This window comes from Bos indicus, chromosome 2, assembly GCF_029378745.1.
Source record: "Bos indicus isolate NIAB-ARS_2022 breed Sahiwal x Tharparkar chromosome 2, NIAB-ARS_B.indTharparkar_mat_pri_1.0, whole genome shotgun sequence".
Classification (NCBI taxonomy): Eukaryota; Metazoa; Chordata; class Mammalia; order Artiodactyla; family Bovidae; genus Bos; species Bos indicus.
In genome coordinates this window covers 118387205-118414293 of record NC_091761.1, presented here as the reverse complement: position 1 = coordinate 118414293, position 27089 = coordinate 118387205, and the positions used below count along the sequence as shown (strand labels likewise).

Genomic DNA, 27089 nt, shown 5'->3' with positions numbered 1-27089 from the left:
AAATCCACTAGGCCATTCAGGTATGGTCTAAATCAAATCCCTTATGATTATACAGTGAAAGTGACACATAGATTCAAGGGATTAGATCTGATAGACAATTAAAAGTTCTTCATAGCCTGAAGGACTATGGATGGAGGTTTGCAACATTGTACAGGAGGTTGTGATCAAAACCATCCCTAAAAAAAAAAAAAAAGGCAAAAAGGCAAAATGGTTGTCTGAGAAGGCCTTACAAATAGCTGAGAAAAGAAGAGAAGTGAAAGGCAAAGGAGACAAGGAAAGATACTTCCATCTGAATGCAGAGTTCCAAAGAATAACAAGGAGAGATGAGAAAGCCTTCCTAAATGATCAATGAAGCACAAACTGGAATCAAGATTGCCAGGAGAAATATCAACAACCTCAGATATGCAGATGACACTACCCTTATGGCAGAAAGTGAAGAAGAACTAAAGAGCCTCTTGATGAAAGTGAAAGAGAAGAGGGAAAAGTTGCCTAAAACTCAACATTCAGAAAACTAAGATCATGGCATCCAGTCCCATAACTTCATGGCAAATAGATGGGGAAATAGTGGAAACAGTGACAGATTTTATTTTGGGGGGTTCCAAAATCACTGCAGATGGTGACTGCAGCCATGAAATTAAAAGACACTTGCTCCTTGGAAGAAAAGTTATGACCAACCTAGACAGCATATTAAAAAGCGGAGACATTATTTTACCAATAAAGGTCCATCTAGTCAAGGCTATGGTTTTTCCAGTAGTCATGTATGGATGTGAGAGTTGGACTATAAAGAAAGCTGAATGCTGAAGAATTGATGCTTTTGAGCTGTAGTGTTGGAGAAGACTCTTGAGAGTCCCTTGGATTGCAAGGAGATCCAACCAGTCCATCCTAAAGGAAATCAGTCCTGAATATTCATTGGAAGGACTGATGTTGAAGCTGAAACTCCAATACTTTGGCCACCTGCTGTGAAGAACTGACTCATTGGAAAAGACCCTTATTATGGGAAAAATTGAAGGCAGGAGAAGGGGATGGCAGAGGATGAGATGGTTGGATGGCATCACCACCGACTCAATGGACACGAGTTTGAGTAAACTCTGGGAGTTGGCGATGGACAGGGAGGCCTGGTGTGCTGCAGTCCACGGGGTCGTGAAGAGTTGGACACGACTGAGCAACTGAACTGAACTGAACTGAAAATAAGAAATGACTAGGTCCTGTGTGGTCTTTCCTGGTGGCTCACTGGTAAAGAATCTGCCTGCCAATGCCCAAGATGCAGATCCGATCTCTGGGTCAGGAAGAACCTTGGAGGAGGAAATGGCAACCCATTCCAGTATTCTTGCTGGGAAATTCCATGGACAGAAGGAGCCTGGTGGGCTATAGTCTATGGGGCTGCAAAAGAGTCGGACACAATGACTAAACAATACCAACAAGTCCTGTGTGGGGAGGAGAAAAGAAGAGAAAAGTTTACTTAAGAACCTAATAAAGATTTAAGTGAATGGAAGCACAAAATATGATCCTTTATAGAAAGACTTGACATTTCCCTTTGTGAATTTCACCCCTTATTACCCAGTAAGAGAATCTGAAAATTTTTAATTTTATTTAGAAAAATAAATGAGCAGGAATGTCAACAACAACAAGTTTGAAAAAGAAATGTGTTATTTGCACGGAAACAGGCAGATGGTCAGTGAGGCCACAGGTACAGTCTTGTGTAGCTGCTGGAGGCTCTGGAGGGACGACTAGAATTGGGCTCCATTATAAAAGAACGGCTCAAACTAAGTGCTGTTTGTACTTATTTCCTGGATGCCAAAAATGTCTTTGAAATCATTCTCAAATTGGGTCTCTAGTTGAAGTCCCAGACCGATGAACTTACTGTCCTGAAAAAGCAAAGACAGAAATAATAATAGTCATAGACGGCTAATGAGCTTAGACACCTGATGTTTCGGTTAATCCAGAGCTTTATTTTAGACTCCCAAATGTCAAGTAAGAATTGATCCCGCTGAGAGTAGTTTATGTTCCCTGATAGCTGGATTGTTTCTCTTTATCTGGAAGATGTAGGAACAAAAACGGCACTGTATTGCAATCTAATTCTTCATCAGAAATTTGTTGATTAATTAAAAAAATTCTAGCTATTTGATTTTGAACATAGCCCATATTCCACGTGACAGTATGAAAGTACAGAAAGGTCTAAGGTCAGTTTATGGTGTCTTCCTTTATTATTCATTCCCACCCCTTGAGATAATTCCTATTAACTTTTAGATACAGCAGTAGGAAATGTGAATATAAAAAGATCCAAGATTTTTAAATTTGAGAAAAGTGATCTGCTATCTTCCTTTAGAGGAGAGAGGCACAAGTTGCCTTTAAAACGTGCTTCTAGGGACATTCCTGATGGTCCAGTGGTTAAGACTTTGCTTTCCAATGAAGGGTGTGTGGGTTTGATCCCTGGTAGGGGAACTAAGATCCTAGATGCCTTGAGGCCAAAAAATCAATACACAAAACAGAAACAATATTGTAAGAAATTCAATAAAAACTTTAAAAATGGTCCGTGTAAAAAAACATCAAAAAATATTTGCTTCTTGCTGATGAGAGACCTGACCCCACTTCTGTATGAGCACCAAGGCCATGAGAGTTCTGTTTTCCATCCAGAAATGCTGGAAATAGGGAGATGCCCAGGTGTTGGGGGGAGGCCCCTATACACACATTTCTGAGGGCCCAGATGCCAGAGGGCAAGTGCACAGCAGCAAACTGCTCATGGTCCTAGGATGCCTCAGCATCGAGACTCCCCAGGATGGTCTCCAAGTCTGGGATGAGTGAGGATAGAAGGGACTATGAGGATGACAGGGACTTCTGAGGCGCACACAGTACTGCCAGGTCCAATTAAAAAAAAAAAAAGTACTTCCATTTCCTGTGGAAGGTACTGGGTCTGCAGTCAACTTTTGCTTGGGCTTCCCAGGTGGCACCTTGGTAAAGAATCCGTCTGCTGATGCAGGAGACACAGGAGTCTTGGGTTTGATTCCTGGGTCGGGAAGATGCCCTGGAGTAGGAAATGGCAACCCACTCCAGTATTCTTGCCTGGAAAATCCCATGGACAGAGGAGCCTGGCAGACTGCAGTCCATGGGGTCACAAAGAGTCAGACATGATTGAGCAGAGCACCAGTGTTCTTTATGGGCAAACTGAAGAAGGAGCTATGGAGAAGAAGTCAACTCTGAGGTCCAAGGGTCATGCTTCCAGTGATCCCTTCTGATCTGTTATTATGTTCCCTACCATTGCCCACAGGGCTTGTAGAATACTGCCAGACTTTTTACTTGGGTGAGCTTGAGGGAAATTGTAACATTTACTTGATACAAGAAGTTGAAAGGCAAAATGACTTAACTGAAGAAGAATAGAAGCAGGAAGAGCCACTTACCCTGTAAACCATGTTGTGGTTCTGGAAAATGAGACGCATGTCCCGCACAAACTCCCACACTTGGTAGTACAAGGTCATCATCAGCTTGTCCTTGATTTTGTTTAACCACATGGGCTCCTCAAGGTCCTGAGAGGCGTCTCTAGTCTGTTGACAAAAGTGCCAAATGGTAGGCATGGTTCCAAGTTTCCCTTCTATCGATTCCCACTGCTAAGGACCGAGTGCTTGTATCCCCAAATTCATATGCTGAAATCCTCACCCTCTACTTAGGATGGTCTTAGGAGGTGGGACCACTGGGAGATAATTAGGTAATTGTGAGGATGGGGCCCTCCAAATAGGATTAGTGCCTTTACACAAGGGATCCCAGGGACTTCTCTCTCCCTTTCCACCATATGAGGAGGACAAGATGAGAAGTGGCTGGCTGCAACCTGAAAGCAAGCCCTCACTATGGCCTGACCATGCTGACACCCTGATCTTGACCTTTCAGCCTCCAGCCACCCAATCTATGGTAGTTTGTTATAACAGCCTAAGCTTCTAAGGGCTGACTGAGCTGACTAAGACATCCATCAACAAGGCAAAGAGATTGGCGATGTGTGCCCATTGATTCATATCACAAATTTGACAAATACCAGTTTGCAGTTTTTCTTGCTGTTACTTACATAATGTGGTTCTGAGACAAAAAAGGAGCTTTTTGGAGAGCAATAGACCTTCAAGAGGAGAAATTCACATTTCTGCCAAAGATAGACAAGGTTTTTAAGTGATGAGCAGTTTGGAAAGAATGATCAGATCAATGCACAACCCCCAAACCTGCAGACCTCCCAAACAAACACAGAATGGGAATTTTCTGTGGCTTATGGATTTTGGTGTCAGGTAATGTGATCAGAACACATCAAGACACAGCAGTTTGCCTTGGGCACTCCTCCTCCTGCTCCCTGCAAGATGGTGCTCCTTCTCTTGTGTAAACAGAAAGGAGGGGGCTTAGGTTTACATTTCAACTCACCAACTGCTCTCTAGGCAGCATCCGCTTCTGCAGGATCTCAGATTCCTGATAAATTGGCTGGCTTTCTGGGCAACATTTTTTAAGATCCTTTATCTGGCAGAAGATGCAACTCCATGGGTTCCTGAGAAGTCAAATATAAGGTCAACAAAGCCAGGTTCTCTATGACTCAACCATTGTCTCCATAGCTGCTAAAGTCCTCTGTTCAGGAGTAATTGGTAGTTTCCACTTGGACACAACTTCTCTCTGACATCCTTCTGTGCTGAAGCCCCATTTGGGCTTAACTGCCAAAAACAGCTCTCCCATCAGCAGTGGTAGAAGACTGATGGTCTAAGTGCAGTACCACAGTGGGTCAGGACTCTCATTCTCCTCAAAACTTAGGGTTCCTGTCTGAGCTACTGTGAGTTTGGTCATGAACTCTGCCTTTCAGAAGTAAAGAACTGGAAATTGGTATGTTAAGCACTGGAGTCTTGGGCCTTGATGATCCATCAACTCACAGTAAAAATCATTAAATCAGCCCTTCTTCTCAGCTTTGCTGAATAAGCTCAGAGCATAAACCATAGGCATTTTTTTCAGTCATTGCTATCTTTGTGTCTAGAATCTACACTGCGGAAACTTCTTGGAAGGGAAATCTACCAAGAGAAGGCCACATGTTTTTCACGCGCCCCTAGATTTGTTCTCTACTTTCCTCTACAAGGTTCTCTGTCCCGGGGCACTCTTGATAATCTGAGAGGAAGAGAGAGTGATCCAACCTAGAGATGTCATTTAGCATCTCTCCTGGGCCACCCTGGAGGTTGCTCAAGGGGGCCGTTACAGTGCCCATGGTGCAAGGGTGGCCTGACGATACAGAGCTCCACAGAAAAGTGAATTCTTCTACCTCTGCAGAATGCCCAGCTGCAGACATTTATGCTGAATTCCTGTCAGTTCAGTTCACTTCAGTCGCTCATTGTGTCTGACTCTTTGCAACCCCATGGACTGACTGCAGCACAGCCAGGCCTCCGTGTCCATCACCAACTCATGTCCATCGAGTCGGTGATGCCATCCAACCATCTCATCCTTTGTCGTGAGCTTCTCCTTCCGCCTCAATCTTTCCCAGCATCAGGGTCTTTTCCAATGAGTCAGTTCCTCACATCAGGTGGCCGAAGTATTGGAGTTTCAGCTTCAGCATCAGTCCTTCCAATGAAAATTCAGGACTGATTTCCTTTAGGATGGACTGGTTGGGTCTTCTTGCAGTCCAAGGGACTCTCAAGAGTCTTCTCCAACACCACAGCTCAAAAGCATCAATTCTTCAGTGCTCAGCTTTCTTTATAGTCCAACTCTCACATCCATACATGACCACTGGAAAAACCATAGCCTTGACTCGGACCTTTGTTGGCAAAGTAATGTCCCTGCTTTTGAATATGCTGTTTAGGTTGGTCATAACTTTCCTTCCAAGGAGTAAGCATCTTTTAATTTCATGGCTGCAATCACTGTCTGCAGTGATTTTGGAGCCCAAGAAAATAAAGTCTGCCACTGTTTCCCCATCTATTTGCTATGAAGTGATGGGACTGGATGCCATGATCTTAGTTTTCTGAATGTTGACCTTTAAGCCAACGTTTTCACTCTTCTCTTTCACTTTCATCAAGAGGCTCTTTAGTTCCTCTTCACTTTCTGCCATAAGTGTGGTGTCATCTGCATATCTGAGGCTATTGATATTTCTCCTGGCAATCTTGATTCCAGCTTGTGCTTCATCCAGCCTGGCATTTCACATGATGTACTCTGCATATAAATTAAATAAGCAGGGTGACAATGTACAGCTTTGACGTATTCCTTTTCCTATTTGGAACCAGTCTGTTGTTCCATGTCCAGTTTTAACTGTAGCTTCCTGACCTGCATACAGGTTTCTCAAGAGGCAGGTCAGGTGGTCTGGTATTCCCATCTCTTGAAGAATTTTCCACAGTTTGTTGTGATCCATACAGTCAAGGCTTTGGCATAATCAATACAACAGAAATAGACATTTTTCTGGAAGTCTCTTGCTTTTTCAATGATCCAACAGATGTTGGAAATTTGATCTCTGCTTCCTCTGCCTTTTCTAAAACCAACTTGTACATCTGGAAGTTCACGGTTCATGTATTGTTGAAGCCTGGCTTGGAGAATTTGGAGCATTACTTTACTAGCATGTGAGATGAGTGCAAATGTGCAGTAGTTTGACTATTCTTTGGCATTGCCTCTCTTTGCTGAATTCCTGAGGTGGCACAATCTCTGGAAGCTTCATGGGAGCAGATGAGCTACATTAGACTCCTCCCATTTTGGAGGGAAAGTGCTCTGTCCTCATAGGCACGGACATAATCCTGGTAGAGATTCTCCTCCTTGGCCACAGGAATTCTACTACTTCTAGAATGCCTTCGCCTTCTATGTGTTATCTCACATGTCATCACCTCCGACCACAGATACACTTTATCACAAAGGAAATGCAGCAGTGGATTCACACCCACAGAAGTCAGGCATCTTATCCTGAACCCTGAGATTCCAGATCAGCTGACTTGATAAAACTGCGATGATCATCTTCTGAAGGCTCAGAACAGTCCCAGCTTTGTCAGCTTTGTGATATTCCCATTTTGTTGTTGTTCAGTCGCTCAGTCAAGTCCAACTCTTTGCGACCCCATGGACTGTTGCATGCTAGGCTCCTATGTCCATCACTATCTCCCGGAGTTGTCTCAAACTCATGTCCATTGAGTTGGTGATGCCATCCAACCATCTCATCCTCTGTCATCCCTTTCTCCTCCTGCCTTCAGTCTTTCCCAGCATCAGGGTCTTTTCCAGTGAATTGGCTCTTTGCATCAGGTGGCCAAAGTATTGGAGCCTCAGCTTCAGCCTCAGTCCTTGCAATGAATATTCAGGACTGATTTCCTTTAGGATTGACTGGTTTGATCTCCTTTCAGTCCAAGGAACTCTCAGGAATCTTCTCCAGCACCACAATTCAAAAGGATCAATTCTTTGATGCTCAGTTTTCTTTATGGTTCAACTCTCACATCCGTGCATGATTACAGGCAAAATCATAATTTTGACTATATGGACCTTTGTCAGCAAAGTGATGTCTCTGCTTTTTAATATGATGTATAGGTTTGTCATAGCTTTTCTTCCAAGGAGCAAGCATCTTTTAATTTCATGGCTGCAGTCACCATCTGCAGTGATTTTGGAGCCCAAGAAAATAAAATCTGTCACTGTTTCCACTGGGACCAGATGCCATGATCTTAGTTTTAGGAATGTTGGGTTTTAAGTCACCTTTTCCACTCTCTTCTTCCCCCCTCATCAGGAGGCTCTTTAGTTTCTCTTCGATTTCTGCCATTAGAGTGGTATCATGTGCATATCTGAGGTTGTTGACACTTCTCCTAGCAATCTTGATTCCAGCTTGTGGTTTAGCCAGTCCAGCATTTTCCGTATGTACTCTGCATACAAGTTAAATACAAAGAGTGACAATATACAACCTGGTAGGAATCCTTTCCCAATTTTAGACCAGTCAGTTTTTCCATGTCCGGTTACAACTGTTGCTTCTTGACCCGCATACAGGTTTCTCAGGAGACAGGTAAGGTGGTCCAGTATTCCCATCTCTTTGAGAATTTTCCAGGTTTTTTTTTTGGTGATCCACACAGTCAAAGGCTTTCGTGTCATCAATAAAGCAGAAGTAAATGCTTTTTCCTGGAACTCTCTTGCTTTTCCCATGATCCAATGAATGTTGGCAACTTGATTTCTTTTTCCTCTGCCTTTTCTAAATCCAGCTTGTACATGTGGAAGTTCTTGATTCATGTACTGCTGAAGCCTAGCTTGAAGTATTTTGAGCGTTACCTTGCTAGCATATGAAATGAGCACAATTGTACAGTAGTTTGAATGTTCTTTGGTACTGGAATGGAAACTGACATTTTCCAGTCCTGTGGCCACTGCTGGATTTTCCAAATTTGTGGCCATGTTGAGTGCAGCAGTTTCACAGCATTGTCTTTTAGAATTTGAAATAGCTCAACTGGAATTCCATCACCTCCACTAGCTTTGTTCATATTAATGCTTCCTAAGGCTCACTTGACTTCACACTCTAGGATGTTTGGCTCTAGGTGAGTGACCAGACCATGGCGGTTATTTGGTCCATAAGATCTTTTTTGTATAGTTCTTCTGTGTATTCCTGCCACCTCTTTTTAATTTCTCCTCTTCTGTTAGGTTCTTACCATTTCTGTCCTTTATTGTGCCCATCCTTGCATAAAATGTTCCCTTAATATCTCCAATTTATTTGAAGAAATCTCTAGTCTTTCTGATTCTATTGTTTTCCCCTATTTCTTTGCATTGTTCATTGAAGAAGACCTTCTTAGCCCTCATTGCTATTCTCCGAAACTCTGCTTTCAGTTGGGTATATCTTTCCCTTTCTCCTTTGCCTTTCACTTCTCTTCTTTCCCCAGCTGTTTGTAAGGCCTCCTCAGACAACCATTTTGCCTTTTTGCATTTCTTTTTCTTTGGGATGATTTTGGTCACTGCTTCCTGTACAGTGTTACAAACCTTTGTCCATAGTTCTTTGTCCATAGTAGGCACTCTGCATACTGGATCTAATCCCTTGAATCAATTTGTCACCTCCACTGTGTATTTGTAAGGGGTTTGATTTAGGTCATACCTGAATGGTCTAGTGGTTTTCCCTTCTTTCTTCAATTTAAGCCCAAATTTATTCAGATGACCATTATATCTACCACTGTGAGCAAAATTCCCTTAGGAGGAACGGAGTAGGACTCATAGTCAATCAAAGGGTACAGAATACAATATTTGGCTCAATCTCAAAAACAACAGAATGTTCTTGGTTTGTTTCCAAAGCAAGCCATTCAATATCATAGTAATCCAAGTCTATGCCCCAACCATTGATGCCAAAGAATCTGAAGCTGATTAGTTCTATGAAGACTTACAACATCTAGAATGAACAACAAAAAGGGGCGTCCTTTTCATTATATTGGATTGGAATGCAAAATTAGAAAGTCAAGAGATACCCAGAATAACAGGCAAGTTTGGTCTTGGAGTACAAAATGAAGAACAGCAGAGCCTAACAGTTTTGTCAAGAGAACATGCTGGTCAAAGCAAACACCCTTTTCCAACAACCCAGGAGATGACTGCACCCAGACATCACCAGATGGTCAATACTGAAATCAGATTATGTTCTTTGCAGCCAAAGATGGAGAAGCTCCTATTATATCATCAGCAAAAGCAAGAGCTGGAGCTGACTGTGGCTCAGATCATCGGTTCTTTATTGCAAAATTCAGCCTCAGATTGATGTTTCCACAGCAGTGGTACATGTTTTAAACCAGCAGCTAATATAGGGTGTCATCACCCCATCAAAATGCATGGGTCCAGGAATCAAGTGAGGGAAGCGAGGGTAATTCCTTTCTCTATTATACCTAATCACCACTTGAAGAGTTTTCTTCTCGTTAATCTACTGCTACTAGCACTGTTAAACAGCTATGTATCTTATTTCTGAATCCGGATACATAAGGACTCTGCTTCTGAATCAAGACACATACAACAAGAGACAACTTTGCAGTCTGAGTGTGCATGATGGGAGAAACATAAGAAGGAAGGGCAGGAGGGAGCCAGGTCTCACTCACTTGGTAGCAAGTTTAGGTGGAATGTGGCAGTTCCCATGAAAGAACCTTGGACACGTATCACAGGATAACAGCGCTTTCTCTCTACTGCACACCTCGCATTTATTTGAGTCTTCTGGCTAGAAGAGGAAATGATGTAGACATCATTGGGATCAGCAAGACTCTGGAAAGTCAACCCTGTGGTTGGCACTGTAGACACACAGCCTTTACTCGTACCCAGGCGCTACTTGGAAACCATTCTCAAAATGGTTTACAAGAGTTCAGGGAGAAGACAGTCTGGTCTGCAGTGAAGTTCAGGAGGAAGTGGCTCTGTGTTAAACTTTCAAAGTTTTCTTTATAGAGACAGATATTCTGAAAAGTCTTTCAACAACCACATAAAAGGATAAATTAAAGATAATCTGAGAAATTTATTATTCTGAAGGCAAAATCTGTCTCAGGAATACAGTGTCTCATCTAGTTGTCTACACTGCATCATTTACATTGACTCATTGAAGAGTGATTTACTGAGATTTTTTTTTTTTTTTTTTGTCTTTTGGTCGTGTTGGGAATCTTAGTTCTCTGACCAGGGGCCGCACCGGCACCACCCGCTCTGGTAGCAGTGTCGTAAGCCAGGAAAGTCCCAACTGAGACTTTACATGGTAGGATAAACATCTGAGAGATCACTGCATCCCACTTTCCTTGCTCTAAGTTCTCTGTGAATTGAAGGACATTCCTGGGCTATGGATTTTGTGCTGGAGAGCCCCTGAGCCTGCAACAGTGCCTCTGGTTGGAAAGACAATGGGCACAGGTAATCAGGTGTATGCCAGGGCAGACAGACCTCTCTGGTTCTGAAGCCTAGGGAAAGCCATCCTTAGCTTGGCATCTAGGTGTGGAGGTGCCATCTCTCAATGGCTGGGAACTGTGGTAATGGCAACCACTGGAGTTGAAGGCCAAGGTCTTACCCTAATTTTTTGAGCCCATGGAAGACCTGATGCTTTGCCTGTGTAAGGAAGATGGAAGGGCCCACAGTCAACTGGTGTGGGATTTTTCACCAGGCTCAGTATGTGGGGCCTTTAGCCAGATTTTATTTCATTCAGTGACATACTAAAGGGGTGGGATGGAGTGGGAGGTGAGAGGGAGAGTCAAGAGGGAGGGGACATGTGTATAGCTATGGCTGACATATATAGACCTATGACTGACTCATGCTGATGTATGGCAGAAACTAACACAATATTGTAAAGCAATTACCCTTCAATTAAAAATAAATAAAATTTATTTTTTAAAAGAAAAAATTGACAGTGTTTGCATCTAAGTATTGTGGAGTAACAAGTAGCACATGTTAAAACTACAGAATTTATGAGGACTTCCTTGGCATCCTAGTGGTTAAGACTTCCCCTTCCAATGCAGGGGGTGCAGGTTCAACCCCTGGTTGAGGAACTAAGATCCCATATGCCTCACGGTCAAAAAACCAAAACATAAAACAGAACCAATATTGTAACAAACTCAATAAAGACTTTAAAAGTGGTCCACATAAAAAAAAATCTTAAAAAAAAAAAAACCTATAGAATTTATAGACCAAAATAAGAATGATCAAGGAAGGAGCCCATTGGTGGGCAAGAAGAATTAAATTTCTTCCTTTTAATTTTCGGTGATAATCTATGTGGCAATAACATGTGAATCTCTATATACTATGATTTCTATGTATGAGGGTCATGTGTCTGTTCTGCAGAAATGCCCAGAGAATGGGCACCTGGTCCCTCTCCTGGGCCACCCTAGTGGTGGGAAGCAATTCATCTAATGGATAGCACCTCTTCATCTAGATGAAGCTACCCTTTCTACACCACGGGCTAGAAGAAGAAATTCACACGACAGTGCTTGCATGACAGTCTAGGTACAAAACAATCACAGATTTGGGGACCGGCCCACCTGGTGATGGGTAGCTGGGACTCTGGTGGGTGTTGAGGAAGTGGGGAGGTGGTGGGGAGGGCCATTCACCTCTTCCTTCTAGAAACACTCTTTATGATTTGTTCTATGACACTCCACTCTCTTTGATTTTTCTAACATGTTTCTTCTTTCTTTTCAGCTTCCAAACCTGGAATGTTGGAATTCTGCAGGGCTCTGTCCTATTGTCCCCTGCCCATTTTCCTCTCCTCAATTCGGTTCAGTTCAGTCACTCAGTCGTGTCCGACTCTTTGCGACCCCATGAATCGCAGCACACCAGGCCTCCCTGTCCATCACCATCTCCCGGAGTTTACTCAAACTCACGTCCATCGAGTCGGTGATGCCATCCAGCCATCTCATCCTCTGTCATCCCCTTCTCCTCCTGCCCCCAATCCCTCCCAGCATCAGAGTCTTTTCCAATGAGTCAACTCTTCGCATGAGGTGGCCAAAGTATTGGAGTTTCAGCTTCAGCATCATTCCTTCCAAAGAACACCCAGGACTGATCTCCTTTAGGATGGACTGGTTGGATCTCCTTGCAGTCTAAGGGACTCTGAAGAGTCTTCTCCAACACCACAGTTCAAAAGCATCAATTCTTCGGCACTCAGCTTTCTTCACAGTCCAACTCTCACATCCATACATTGACTACTGGAAAAACCATAGCCTTGACTAGATGGACCTTTGTTGGCAAAGAAATGTCTCCGCTTTTGAATACGCTATCTAGGTTGGTCATAACTTTCCTTCCAAGGAGTAAGCATCTTTTAATTTCATGGCTGCAGTCACCATCTGCAGTGATTTTGGAGCCCCCCAAAATAAAGTCTGACACTGTTTCCACTGTTTTCCCATCTATTTCCCATGAAGTGATGGGACCAGATGCCATGATCTTAGTTTTCTGAATGTTGAGCTTTAAGTCAACTTTTTCACTCTCCTCTTTAACTTTCATTAAGAGGCTTTTTAGTTCCTCTTCACTTTCTGCCATAAGGGTGGTGTCATCTGCATATTCCTCTCCTAGATGATCACAACTACTCCCATGACCTACCACATTCATCCCTGGGCTTTAAGACCTGTGTCTCTGGTCTCCTGGTCTTTTTTTGAGTACCCAAGTATCCAAATGCTACTTTTTTTTAAATCATAAAATTACATGTCTTTCATCATGTCTAAAACCCACTGTGCCCCAGACCACAGTCCTTGTCTTTCTGTCTTGAATGTGCTCCTCTTCTGGTGCCCCCTCATCTCATTAAGAACCCAGGAGACTGGAAGTGGACATGGATTCCTTCCCTTACCCCATCCCAGACATTCAACCCATTACCAGTCCTGCCAATCTGAATTTTTAAATACTTCATCTCATTCTCAGTGCTTCTTTGAGGTCTGTTGCTACAAGAATGCAGAGCCTCTACTTATAATATAGTATTATGAGCCAAAGCAAAATGGCCTGATATTTCCAAAGCATAACAGTCAGAATATTATCCTTGAGCCCAATGAGCTGAGGTGAATTGGAGCACATGTTGACTGGTAGATTCTTTGCATGTATAACTTCAATATAAGAAAAAGAGACACAAAATTCACACATTGGAAAGGCTGCAAGGCATGTCTTGCCCATGTGCTCCCTGTCAACAGGAGAGCTTGAGGAATGGCCTGTTAAGGACATCCTTGGGGACATCCCTACCTGTGTTTGAGAGGTCCTGGCTTGGGGCCATGTAACCACATTTCCTTCTTCTCAGCCTCATGGATGCTGACCATTATTTTTAGGCTACTGGGTCAGGCTTTCTTATGTCGTTTGGTGCTAAGAAGACACAAGCAGCAGAAGCCAAGGGGCTAGAGAAGGAAGAGATGCTCTAGAGAGACCCTTCAAGAATTGAGGCGGTGACACCCTCTGAGCTGTAAGCCCAGAGGAAACCAAGAGAGGGCATCCGTGATGAAGGGTGGGAGAAGATCAACTAATTGATTAACCCAGACTGAATTATCCTTGACCCCCTATGACTACGGCTTCCCCAGTGGCTTAGTGGTAAAGAATCTGCTGGCCAATGCAGGAGCCAAGGAGACATGGGTTCGATCCTGTGATCAGGAAGATCCCCTGGAGGAGGAAATAGCAACCCACCCCAGTATTCTTGCCTGGGATAATCCCATGGGCAGGGGAGCCAGGTGGGCTGTCATCCATGGGGTTGCAAAAAGTCGGACACAACTGAGCATGCGTGCATAGCCTAGCATTCACTCCCTAGGACTAGGTGGAAACACTTGGTCTTAATGAACAGTGCAAATAGCATCTCTTTCTCCAGAAAACCCAGTGGATGCAGATCCTAGTTACTGAATCTTTAGCGTATAGTCAGTGGAGCAGGTATCCCCAGAAACCAGCTTTGTGAAGATCATGACTTCCTGGTTTGGCAGAGATGGCCAAGGTTACCTCTGCTGGAAGTTAGGAAAATGGAAGCTTTTCTATTTCATTTTTTTCACCTCTTAGCTTCTCTCTCACACACTGTCTTAGAGAGGAAGACATCAACTATCTGATGCCTTCCCCAGAATCCACACAACACAGACAGTGCTGGTCCGTGAATGTCACGTTACTTTGTTTTTTAAATTTAAATTTATTTATTTTAATTGGAGGCTAATTACTTTACAATATTATATTGGTTTTGCCATACATCAACATGAATCCACCACGGGTGTACACGTGCTCCCCATCCTGAACCCCCCTCCCACCTCCCTCCCCGTACCATCCCTCTGGGTCATCCCAGTGCACCAGCCCCAAGCATCCTGTATCCTGCATTGAACCTGGACTGGCAATTCGTTTCTTATATGATGAATGTCACATGTTACTTTGAAGAACAGAATTTGCCTTCATAGGCGGCACTAAGGTCTGCAAAGCCCCTCTCTGATGGGGTTGAAGGGCCTCTCCACAAAGGAAAAGATTTTCCAAGTTAGCAGCCTCTTCTAAAGGGCACCCCTGCGTCCCAATCACTCTATTCTTTAAAGTGTCATCTCCATGAAAGAAATAACATTTACCTTGAAAACAAACCCCCTGAGGCAGGACTCAGTGTGAGTGGCTGTGTGCATGTGAAGAAGAGGTTTTGTTTTGTTTTTGCTTTACCAGGTGACATATGGCTATATATTCATTCCAGAGGGGATTTTTACATTAGGTCTATACTAGGTCAGCTAGAGTGACAATGAGATGTTTCTATTTTGCTCAATCCTTATTTCATTAAAGCCAGAACCCAGAAAAGCCAATGAAAATACAGTCAATGTTGCAAAAGCAACCATCATTAAACACACTTTTTCTGTGCCTTCCCAAATCATGCTTTTCCACCTCTAGCTCCATCTTTTATGTCTAATTTTAAGACAGTATGCCCACTGCAGTGGCCTATATGGGAAAAGAATCTAAAAAAATAAAACAGTGTATATATGTATATATATAACTGACTCACTTTGCTGTATACCTGAAACTAATACAACATTTAAGTCGACTGTACTCCAATAAAAACTTTTTTAAGAAAGACAGTACAGAAACTCGCCTGTCTCCTAATGAGCTCCACTCCGAGAGCATGTTGAAAGTCCAATTTGTTGGTTAGTCCAACAAAGTTAGGCTAGGTACCCAGCTAACACAATCAACTCTATGGTACTGTACTGTAATAAACTTGTAACACTTCACACAAATAATACAGAAAAAGCAAACAAACACAAAGAGTAAAGTAAACATTTTTAATGTACAGTTAGAGTACCTTGAGAAGTGCAGGAGTACAGTACAACAGCTGGCATCGAGTGAACAGGCAAGAAGGGTTACTGGCTGGCGGAGGGACAGGAGGTGGACGACGGTAGAGCTGAAGGATTGTCAGCAACAGGAGACAGAGGGCAAGCTGCAGTTTCACTCACGCCTGACATTGATGACACCGGTTCCAGTTCTTTGCTGGATTCAATTCTGTCTACTCTCTTTAAAAAATGGTCCAGTGATGTCTGGGTAGTGACTCTTTTTTCTCATCGTGATGACACGGTAGCACCCGACCGCATTCTGAACAGCTGCTACAACCTTCATGTACCGTTCCATGTCCGAGTCCTGTGCCTCAGACACCAAGGCTGCCTCTTCAGATAAATAAAATCCCCTTGCCATTTCCCGCCTCGTGAATCTCTTCAGTTCTGCAGTTACTTCCTCTTGTCCCTCTTCATCCTTCCTCTGGGCCTCCAATTCCTGGAGTTTCTTAGCCGTACCAGCTACATCACTGCCACTTTTACAGTTGCTTCCAGACACCCTGGATTTGAAATAAAGATACTGTACTACTCTCCTCTATACTGCACTGTACAGTAAAGTACAGTATCTTTATTTCAAATCCAGGATGTCTGGAAGCAACTGTGAATCAGCTGTGGAGGATTCACATACATGACAACACATGCCAGACACGTGAACTAACTTATGTGACTGACCATGCGAATGCATATTCGCATCTTTGAAAGCTTGCAACTTTAACATTCATATATAGGGGACTTACTCATTTATTTTTCTAAAACAAATGTACAAGGTCAGTTCTGCCTCGTTATCTATTTTTAAGGATTATCTCCACCCTCTATCTCAAATATTTTAAAACTCAAAGACGTTCCAGTTTCACATACATAAAGGTTTGGAAGTAGCAAAAACACCATACTATAATGTCAAGCTTCATTATAAATGGTTAATTTAGAAACTATGAAATAAAGCCAGAGAGATGGAAAATCAACAATATGGTAGGTGAGACAGAAGATAATAGTTACCTTTTTCCTTTTTCTTGATGGGTTTGGTAGGAATCCTTTCTGAAAGAAAAATGAGATTCATGCTGTGATGGGTCCTTGTTTCTGCTTTGTGAGCTCAGTAATTCCAACTGCCTTTCATTCATGTTCCACTCTCAACACAAGTTCGAGGGATCTTCATGGGAAATAATCTCCCTCTCCAAGTCTGTAACACGCTGCTCTCTTTTACCCAGCCTCAGATTTAAAGTCGGCTTTAAAAACTGCATCCTCAGTCTTGCTCTCCTTATAAAGTCTTGCCAGAATTTCCTTTACAACCACTTCTGCATCTGTCACTTCCTTTCCATCCCCCAGTATCCCTCTAACTTGTGTATTTATACCTCGAGTACTATAGCTACTCCATTGGTACATATCTAGTGAGTGATTGACAAGTGACAGGCCTTATCAGTGGCCTTGAACACACACTCTCTTTGGGGAGACAAGTGGGAAAAGCTGGCACAGAATCAGTAAGAATGATAAAGTTTAAACCGTGCTCTCAGAATATTTCAGGATCCAGAGACGGGTAAGTGTAGTAGGCTAAATAATGTCCGTTGTTCCCCACACTCCCCCACCCCCACCAAGATGTTCACATCCCAGTCCCCAGACCCATGAATGTGCTAACTTATACAGTAAAAGGGACTTTGGTCCCTATTAGAGGGGACAGGAGGACCAGAGTCAGTAGTAGGAGATGTGATGACAGAACAAGAGCTGGAGTGATGTGAGGAAGGGGCCACAAGCCAAGGAATGAAGGCTGCTCCCAAAAGCTGAAAAAAGCAAGGGACAGATTCTCCCTGGAAGGCTCCAGGAAGAATCAGGCCTGCTGAACCTTGACTTGAGTCCTGTGAAATGGATTTCATGCTTCTGATCAGCATAACTGTGTGATAATAGATATACGTTGTCTTAAGGCACTAAGTTTGTGGGGAATTGTTACAGCTGCAATAGGAAGCAAGCTCAGGGAATTTCCAAGGATTCCAGCGGAGTGTGCTGTTTGAGCTGGGCCTTGTAGGGTGAGTGGGGTTGATCAGGTGGGAAGGTAATGGAGGTCATTTGACGTCTCCATGGGTTAAAGTTCCCCACTCTGTAATCTATCTTGCATTCCCTGATCAGATTCTTACCTCTTACAACACTCTTTCAACTTAGTCAGTCCCAAACCCAAACCTCCCACGATTGCCCCATGATTAAATGAAGGGCTCACTCTTTTGTCTTGGGCCTCAAGGCCTCTACAATCAGCCCTGTTCATGTAGGAAGACTTATCACCCACAACTTCTCGACGAGTCATACCATCCTTTCTATGCAGAGTTTCTCAGTCCTACCTTTATGCTTGTTGGAACTAGTCTTCTTTTAAGACCTAGCTCAGTGCAAACTGTTCCGTGAAACTGGCCTCAACTTCAAAGACAGAAACAACCTTCCCTCCCCTGAGCTACCGTGTCTCTTCCTGCCAGTGAATCTCATTCTCCTACCCTTGAGCTGTGCCGACCTGTGCTTATAAATGAGTAGTTGTCTTCCTGGTTAGGGGCTGGGGGCCACACTTTGCAGTGGCTTTAGACGTATTCAATAACTATCTTCTCATCATTAGAGTGGCACAAGGAAGGACCATCTGGGGCATGTGGTACAGAGCCAGGAGGCACGAGTTCATCTGTGACAGAGATCTGGCCTGTTTTGTTCACATCAGGGGCTGATATGAGGATCAAAGAGATATTTTATTTTAAAATACCCTTTTTCAAGAATGAACTTAATAAATCTATCTAGAAAACACTCACTCTGATGCATTATTTTCAGATACGCAGTTCTATTTGTTATTTTAAACATTCCCCCTACAAAGTCTAAGATCTTCCCTTACCAAATTAAATTCATTAAATTTAATTTACTTTCTTGTGACCAAATTACACAATGGCAATTATTAGTGGCAGCGCCAAGGTCACAATTTTTACTGTTTTACCTCCAAAATTGTAAGAGTTTGAATACTACATAGAAAAGAACAAAATTTTGCCATTTGCAGCAACATAGATGAACTTGAAGGGCATTATGCTAAGTAAGCCAATGTCAGACAGAGAAAGACAAATGTAAGCGTGGTATCACTTATATGTGGAATCTAAAATATATATATATAACAAACTAGTGAATATAACATAAAAAAAGCAGACTCAGAGATATAGAGAACAAAACAGTGGTTAACAGTGAAGTGGGGAGGGGAACGACATAGAGGTAGCGAAGTGGGAGATACAACTAGTGGGTATAAGACAGGCTCAAGGATGCATTGCACAATATGGGGAATATAGCCAATATTTTGTAATAATTGTAAGTGGAAAGTAACTTGTGAAGTAAGCCAGAAAGAAAAACACCAATACAGTATACTAACGCATATATATGGAATTTAGAAAGATGGTAACAATAACCCTGTATATGAGACAGCAAAAGAGACACTGATGTATAGAACAGTCTTTTGGACTCTGTGGGAGAGGGAGAGGGTGGGATGATTTGGGAGAATGGCATTGAAACATGTATAATATCATATATTAAACGAGTCGCCAGTCCAGGTTCGATGCACGATACTGGATGCTTGGGGCTGGTGCACTGGAACGACCCAGAGGGATGGTACAGGGAGGGAGGAGGGAGGAGGATTCAGGATGGGGAACATGTGTATACCTGTGGCGGATTCATGTTGATATATGGCAAAACCAAGACAATATTGTAAAGTTAAAAAATAAAATAAAAAAAGAAAAAATAATTTAAAAATTTAAGTGTAAAAGTTTACACACTTACAGGATTGAGTTGTAATGAAAACCAGAGAAGATAGCACCCACATGAACTATTAGGGATAATATATGCATTGTGACCTAGGCATTGTGATTTTCTGGAAGTGTCCTGCTAAAGCTTGAAACCGGTGACCCATGGCACAAAACTCTTGATGCAGCGCTTTGACGCTAAAATACCTGAATCAAGATTTTCAGGGGCCATCCCCCACAGCGCACACTCTGCTTCCAGTTCTTGGAGGCTTTGTGGTCTCCTTCATCTTCAAACTCCTTGAGGGTGAACCACTTTCCATTCTTATCCTTTATACACTTTTCTGAGGAGCCTGTGAGACCAAGACAAGGTGAGCTCCTTTTCTTGCCAGGGCATGCACCAGACTGTGAAAACCCCAAGACTTGACCTCCCACCGCATGAATCTGGGCCACCCATTTTGGGTTCAGAATTGGCAAGAGGAGAGCAGAGTCCCCTCTTGGGGACCCAGAGCAGTCTGAAAGGCAAGGGTAGGAGCCAACTTCCTGTCCAGTGTGCATACTTTGACCTTCATGCAATGAGAAGGACAGTAATTACTACCCGGGAGCGCGTTCTAACTCACTTCAGGCGTGTCCGACTCTTTGGGACCCTATGGACTGTAGCCTGCCAGGCTCCTCTGTCCATGGGATTCTCCAGGCAAGAATACGGGAGTGGGTTGCCGTTCCCTCCTTCAGGGGATCTTTCTGACCCAGGGACTGAACCCTCATCTCTTATGTCTCCTGCATTGGCAGGCAGCTTCTTTACCACCAGTGCCACCTGGGAAGCCCCCAGTTACTACTCACATTTACTGAAAAAAATATTTCATTATGTTCAAAAGAGAAAAAAAAAAGAATGAAGCTAAAGATGAGTGGGGAAGATTCTTTCTCTTCCCTTCTCTGAGACCTGAGATACAACCAGGCTGAGTTTCTGAGGGGGCAAGTGAGGTCACACTGGGGTCACCACAGCTACATCTGCCTTGTCTTGTACAAAAGTTGATCATTTCAGCTAACAGCAAGCACCTATTTCTCATATTTTGAACTCAAGCTATTTTATGTTAAAAGAAATTAGGAAATGCTATAAAGTGGGAAAAGTTAAATTATGTATGTGCTATGGCCACCTGATGCGAAGAACTGACTCATTGGAAAAGACTCTGATGCTGGGAAAGATTGAAGGCGGGAGGAGAAGGGGATGACAGAGGATGAGATGGTTGGATGGCATCACTGACTCAATGGACATGAGTTTGACTAAACTCCAGGAGTTGGTGATGGACACGGAGGTCTGGCGTGCTGTAGTCCATGGGGTCACAGAGTCGGATGCAACTGAGCGACTGAACTGAACTGATATGGTCATTAGGCAAACATTTATATATGGACTTCCCTGGTGGCTCAGACGGTAAAGAAGCTGCCTGCAATGAGGGAGACCCGAGTCTGATCCCGGGGCCAGGAAGATTCTGTGGAGAAGGGAATGGTTTACCCACTCCAATATTCTTGCGTGATGAATCCCACAGACAGAGGAACCTGGCAGGCTACAGTCCATAGGGTGGCAAAGAGTTGGACATGACTGAGCAGCTAACATGAACATAAAAGCAAAAAATCCATTTATATTGGATTGGCCAAAAAGTTCATTTGGAGTTTTCTGTAAAATATGGAAAACTTGCCTAGTGGCTCAGATGGTAAAGCGTCTGCCTGCAATGCAGGAGACCCAGGTTTGATCCCTGGGCTGGGAAGATCCCCTGGAGAAGGAAATGGCAGCCCACTCCAGTATTCTTGCCTGGAAAATCCCATGGACTGCACAGCCTGGTAGGTTACCGTCCATGGGGTCGCAAAGAGTCGGACACGACTGAGAGACTTCATTTTCACTTTCTTTTCATGGAAAACTTGAACAAACTTTTTGCCCAACCCAATACTTGTTGGTACCGAATGAACTATATTTTGGGAGGAGGGAATCAGTTATGATAGATGAGCAAGATGAGCATTTGTACTATAACAATTGTAATTTACAAGCTATTACATCTATTATCTCGCTTTTTTCTCATAATATGGTGAGGCAAGTTTTATTATTATTCCCATTTGGGTGAAGACTAAGTTCAGTATGAGAGATACTACGTTGACCCACACAAAATAGACACTCTTGGTACAGCTGAAACTCGAATCCAGGTCTTCTGAGCCTAAAGGCTGTGCTCTCTTTCAGTGAGCAAAAGGCCAGACAAACATTACAGGGAATTGTCTGTGAAGGTTGTTGTTGGGCTTCTCAAACGTGTACATCTTCCATCCTGTTATTGAACCACGTGCCCTTGTATTGGGTGCAGATGGGAACCTGTCGGCACTTTCTATGGCAGGAGAGGAGACGGCCTCGTTACCTAATGTTCATTAACTTAAAAAGTGTGGAAATGCCATCTTTCCTCCAGCCTCTCTGGGATGCTGTGTGGAAAAGAGCCAACAGAGAATAATTGAGCCTGCTCTCTTCAGAAAGTCTGTTTGCCAGATGGCCCTTGCTGGCATCTGGGAATGTGGTCTTGGGAAGGGGTCTCACTATTCCCAGAACTTAAGTGGCTCACTGTGCCTGAACTGTTGGTATAAACGATATTGAGTGTGCGGAATGCCTGCTTTCCTTCCAAGAGTTTGGAATTTTGGCATGTGCTAGTCAGAGGGCACTTATGTAACTAACCCTTGATAAAAACCCTGGACGCTTAGGCTCGGGGCAGCTTCCCTGGCAGACAACACTGCATATCGTTGTTGGAGAATTAAGTGCGTCACGGTGACCCCTCTGGGAGTGGACTTTGGAAACTGACATCTGTACTGCGTGCTTTTTCCCCTTGCTGATTTTTTTGGTGTGCTTTTTCAATAGAATAAATAACAGCCGTAAGTTCAACAATATGCTGAGTCCTTTCAGTCTTCCTAGTGAACCACCAGACCTGGGGACAGTCTTAGAAACATGTTCCTCCCCTCAACAAGGGTCCACGACCTGTACAATATATTATTCACATGGGAGTTTTCTAACTGAAAAGTGTAGAATATTGTGAAGCCCACCTTTTATCATTTTCTCCTTATATAAAATCCCCTTCGCCTCACCACAAGTCACGGGAAGCTGATCACGTCGAAAATCCATATTTGTATCTCTGGGAACTCTTGGACCTGCAAGGAAGCATGTGGTTTTTTCATTCCATCTTGCTCTAACATGGTCTCTCCTCCCCCATCTTGAGATCCTTCTTTATAACTTGAAATGTAATGGGAGGATTTCTCCCATGAATTTAGATACATATCTAGGTCTTTCTTTTATGGCAGGTTAGGTCCATAAAGCTAATATCACTTTATATCCCAATCCTCTGAAATCCTATACACACACCTCTTGAGGAAGGATATGAATTCCCAAGCTTGCCAGCCCTAGCTACCTATTGCACGATCATTTTCTTCCTGCTGTTTTGAAGGAAGATTTATAGTCATATCATTGCTTTGAAGTTATACAGATGGAGAAAAAGCCTCAATTTTTCATTTTTTCTCCCTGTTTGAGGGCTCAACTGAGGCAATAAAGCAGGATTGCAATGGGCCCCCAGAGGGTCAGTTCCATCTTCCTGCTTTGGTTTCTGCTTTGCTTCACTTCTCCTTCATGCGACCTTTCTCTGTGGCTAGAATGTAACTTGCTCTAGAAGAAACCACAAATTGCTCAGGGAGAGGGCCTCTGTACGCCCTTGGGTGAGGGTGCTGAAGTCTGATTCCTCTGAAGCAGGTGCTGAAAATCTTAGAAAGAATGTCAGTAGTAGGAACACTTTCTCTTGCCCTCTGGCTAGCATTGAAGGGGATCCATTAAAGACTGATGTTGGGGCTTCTCTCTGGATGGGGAGGGTAGGCTGTGGACAGTCCTTCCAGAGTCAGTTCTATTAGAGTTGGGTGGGCATAGGAGGCCAGTCAAATTCACCTGCCACCCACCAATTTACAGAGGAGGAAATTGAGGCCAAAAAAATGAGTGACAAGCCAAAGTTATACAATCAAAGAAATTTTAGGAATTTCTTTGGTAACAGGTCTCATTACCACTCAGAGTCCCCTTTGGTGGCTAGCCTATGGCTCTCTATGTAGGCAAGAGAAGAATGAGCTAAATATTACATGAGTCATACTCTTTAGATACATTTCTTCATATTTCCCTCCTCAAAAGTTATCACTGTGGTGAGGGGAGACGTGCTCAGGAAGCCTGGGGTCTCTCACAGATCAATTGACTAATCAATGAAGTGGGTGCCTGTCATGTTGTTGAAACTGACCAGGACCAAGGACTATCCTAATGTTTGTTACTGGCTCTATAAGTCCATTAAGAAAATTGATTGATCACTAAAAACATGAATTATAAAATAGAAATTTGCATTATTTTAGTTAAAAATACATTAATCATTTATTTTTTTACCTCTTTTTCTGCCTCTTTTCAAAGGCTCAGTGCAGACTGTTTCTATCCCTGGGAGAAAGTAGAAAAATAACATAAATGTGTCTTTTTACAACATTATATTGCAAATAGTGTTTTGCAAAAATACCATTCAAATGTCACTTTTCAGGAATCTGTCTAGTACATCAAGAAAAATGTTAAATGCCTTGATAAGGAGTTAGGAGTTTTTTCTGTAAAGGGCCAGGGAGGAAAATATTTAAGGTGCTATGGACCACAGTTCCTTTTGTGATTACTCAGCTCTACTATTTTATTGTGAAGGCATCCATAGACGATTCATAAATGGTAAGATGTGGCTCTGGCTGTGTTCCACTAAAAATGTATTTATGAAACAGTTCATGGATTGAATTTGCCCTGTGGATCTTCGTTTGGGGGAACTGTGGTCTAGACTTAGTTACAAAGATGAGGCCTATCTGAGATATATCCTGTGTTTCTTTTACTAACATTTCCTAGTCATTCCAAATAAAATTGAAACCACGCCTTACACATTTCCCAAGTAACAGAGCAGCAACGTGAGTAGAATAATGAAGCTGGACATCTGTCAATCTTTATTGTGCGCCAGGAACGATCCTTAGAACCTGTCTCTATTGATTTACTTTATCCTTAGAGCAAAATTATCAAATAAGAACTAATACTATCCTCATCTTACAGATGAGAAAATTGATGTGCACAACTAAAAATACAAATTAAAAGCACTGAAGATTTACTTTTACAAAGAGGCAGCAATGAAAGGCAGCAATATTAGGTCTCAAGGAAAACTTTACGCTCAATTGTGTAGGTCAGATAACTGCCACAAAACTAAACTTGAAAAGTTTTTGACCAAAAATGGTGGCAAAAATGAGCAAGGACTGAAAAAAAACTAGTTCAATGGCCCAAAGAAGGGAAGCTTATAACACTGATTGTTGTTTTTGTTGCTGTTTTTCCATCACTAGGTCATGTCTGACTTCGTGACCTCATGGACTGTAGCATGCCAGGCTCCTCTGTCCTCCACTATCTCCCAGAGTTTGCTCAGAATCATGTCCATTGAATCATTGATGCTGTCTAACCATCTCATCCTCTGCTGCCTCCTTCTCCTTTTGCCGTCAATGTAAAATTGATGCCTAAGTTCCTGAAGTTGTAGGTAGGGTTAAATATAGCACAGAATGTTGACTTGGATATTTCAGAACAATGTAGTATCTGATTCAGTTGCTGACTGCATCCAAAGAGCTGAGGCATGTCCACGTGCACGTGTAAGTCTGTATCATTCAGCAGTGTCTGAATGTTGAAGTCAGGGATGCTTTCTAGCTAAATGTCTGTGCCCATCATTCAGTTCCCATGGCTAGAATCCTAGAGTACTAATTTGATAATGCTGGTTCCAGGAGAAAACAGCTCATAGATGAAGCTGAGGTGGGCCTTGCTGGCCAGTTAGTCTCTATTATTATTTCACTTTACAGAGGAACAAACTCAGGCAGAAGAGGCAATGTGACAGACCCAAGTCCACAGGATCACCTCAAGGGGGTGGGATGTGGGGCAGGACAGTTTCATCACTTGTGAGTTACACAATGTTTTATAGCTACAACTATTTCCAGCCTCAAAAGTTATCAGTTCAGCACCGCAGAAGCCCTTGGGCTTTGGGTTCTGGTTGCAGATTCCACCACCATGCTACTTGTTTGAGATATCATCTTTGTCTCCCTGTCATGTTTTAGAAGTTGACTAAATCTGGTATATTTCTCAATGGTTAGTAGCTACAGAAAGTAATTAGAGAAATAAGTCTATCAATAAAAGTGTAGAATAAAACATAAGAATTTAGACATTTAGTTATTAAACATTTATTTATATATTTATTTCCTCTTGGTTTGCCTCTTTGAGGCTCTGTTACTCAGAATCTCAATTCTATGTCTTCCCCCTCTTTCTGAGAAAATAGAAAAATATAAAACAGATGCAGCTGAAAAGTTGCATTGCATGTAATAATACTTTAAAAAATTCCATTTTACTGTAAATTGTCAAGATCCTGCTGCATAAAGAAAAATAAATACTCCATAGCCTTGCACTTACCAAGCCTTTGATGGTTAACCTGGGTTCCTAGATTTTATGTTGTTTACTCTCACACTAATCCAGATACATTTACATCTACATTTAAAAGAACTTAAGGCAAGTTTTATTTCTTGTATCTAAAGGAACACTTTGAGAATGATAATAATGAAAGCTGAAAATGAAGGAGAGTAAAAAAAACTGGCTTAAAACTCCACATCCAAAAAACTAAAATTATGGCACCCAGTCCCATTACTTCATGGCAAATAGATGTGGAAACAATGGAAACAGTGAGAGACTTTATTTTTTGGTGCTCCAAAATCACTGCAGATGGTGATTGCCACCATGAAATTAAAAGATGCTTGCTCCTTGGAAGAAAAGCTATGACCAACCCAGATGGCTTATTAAAAAGTAGAGACATTATTTTGCCAGCAAAGGTCCATCTAGTCAAGGCTATGGTTTTTCCAGTGGTCATGTATGGATGTGAGAGTTGGACTATAAAAAAAGCTGAGCCCCAAAGAATTGATGCTTTTGAACTATGGTGTTGGAGAAGAGTCTTTAGAGTCCCTTGGACTGCAAGGAGTTCAAACCACTCAATCCTAAAGGAAATCAGTCCTGAATATTCATTGGAAGGACTGATGCTGAAGCTGAAACTCCCATACTTTGGCCACCTGATGCAAAGAGCTGACTAATTGGAAAAGACCCTGATGCTGGGAAAGACTGAAGGCAGGAGGAGAAAGAGACAACAGAGGATGAGATGGTTGGGTGGCATCACTGACTCAATGGACATGAGTTTGATCAAACTCCGAGAGTTGGTGATGGACAGGGAATCCTGCTGTGCTGCAGTCCACGGGGTCGCAAAGAGTTGGACACGACTGAGCCACTGAACTTAACAGTTGTTACATGCTTATTATATGCTAGACACGGATTAAGATCCTTACATTTACTAATTTATCTTAGGGAGTTTTACTATCCCCGTTACCTATAAAGAAACTGAAGCATCCTGAAATTAAAAAAATTAAGTTTAGCAATCCAGATTTCCTTTGCTTGAGAGGCAGAATCAATGCAGCAATGCAAGAATTTGAATTATCTAGGGATATGTGATGGTGACCTACACAAATAATACATTGGCCATCATCTTAACCCTGAGTGAAAGCTTTTGGGCTGAAAATATGAAAGAAGCAGAAGAGCTTGTTCACATGGGTTTGGGCAAAAAATGATCTAAAGAATTAACCA

At 42.6% G+C, this 27089-nt stretch overlaps 1 protein-coding gene across 20 annotated transcripts in view; it reads right to left on the bottom strand.

Annotated features, from left to right (window-relative positions):
* Positions 1–1571: 1571 nt before the first annotated feature.
* The window catches only part of SP100 (SP100 nuclear antigen), a 127699-nt gene continuing 102181 nt past the window's right edge, over positions 1572–27089 (bottom strand). For 15 of the 20 annotated variants that reach the window (XM_070773699.1, XM_070773649.1, XM_070773672.1 and 12 more), the window contains 9 exons: positions 23811–23858; positions 22448–22552; positions 19592–19734; positions 16647–16685; positions 9999–10114; positions 4393–4513; positions 4052–4123; positions 3396–3539; positions 1572–1865 (listed from right to left, as the gene is read on the bottom strand). In XM_070773699.1, coding sequence (XP_070629800.1) covers positions 1764–1865; positions 3396–3539; positions 4052–4123; positions 4393–4513; positions 9999–10114; positions 16647–16685; positions 19592–19734; positions 22448–22552; positions 23811–23858 — 890 coding nt within the window. In that variant the 3' untranslated portion in view covers positions 1572–1763. Of the gene's footprint in view, positions 1866–3395; positions 3540–4051; positions 4124–4392; positions 4514–9998; positions 10115–15631; positions 16151–16646; positions 16686–19591; positions 19735–22447; positions 22553–23810; positions 23859–27089 lie in introns of those variants that run through there. The other 5 variants (XR_011562107.1, XM_070773644.1, XM_070773679.1 and 2 more) reach the window with 5 other exon arrangements.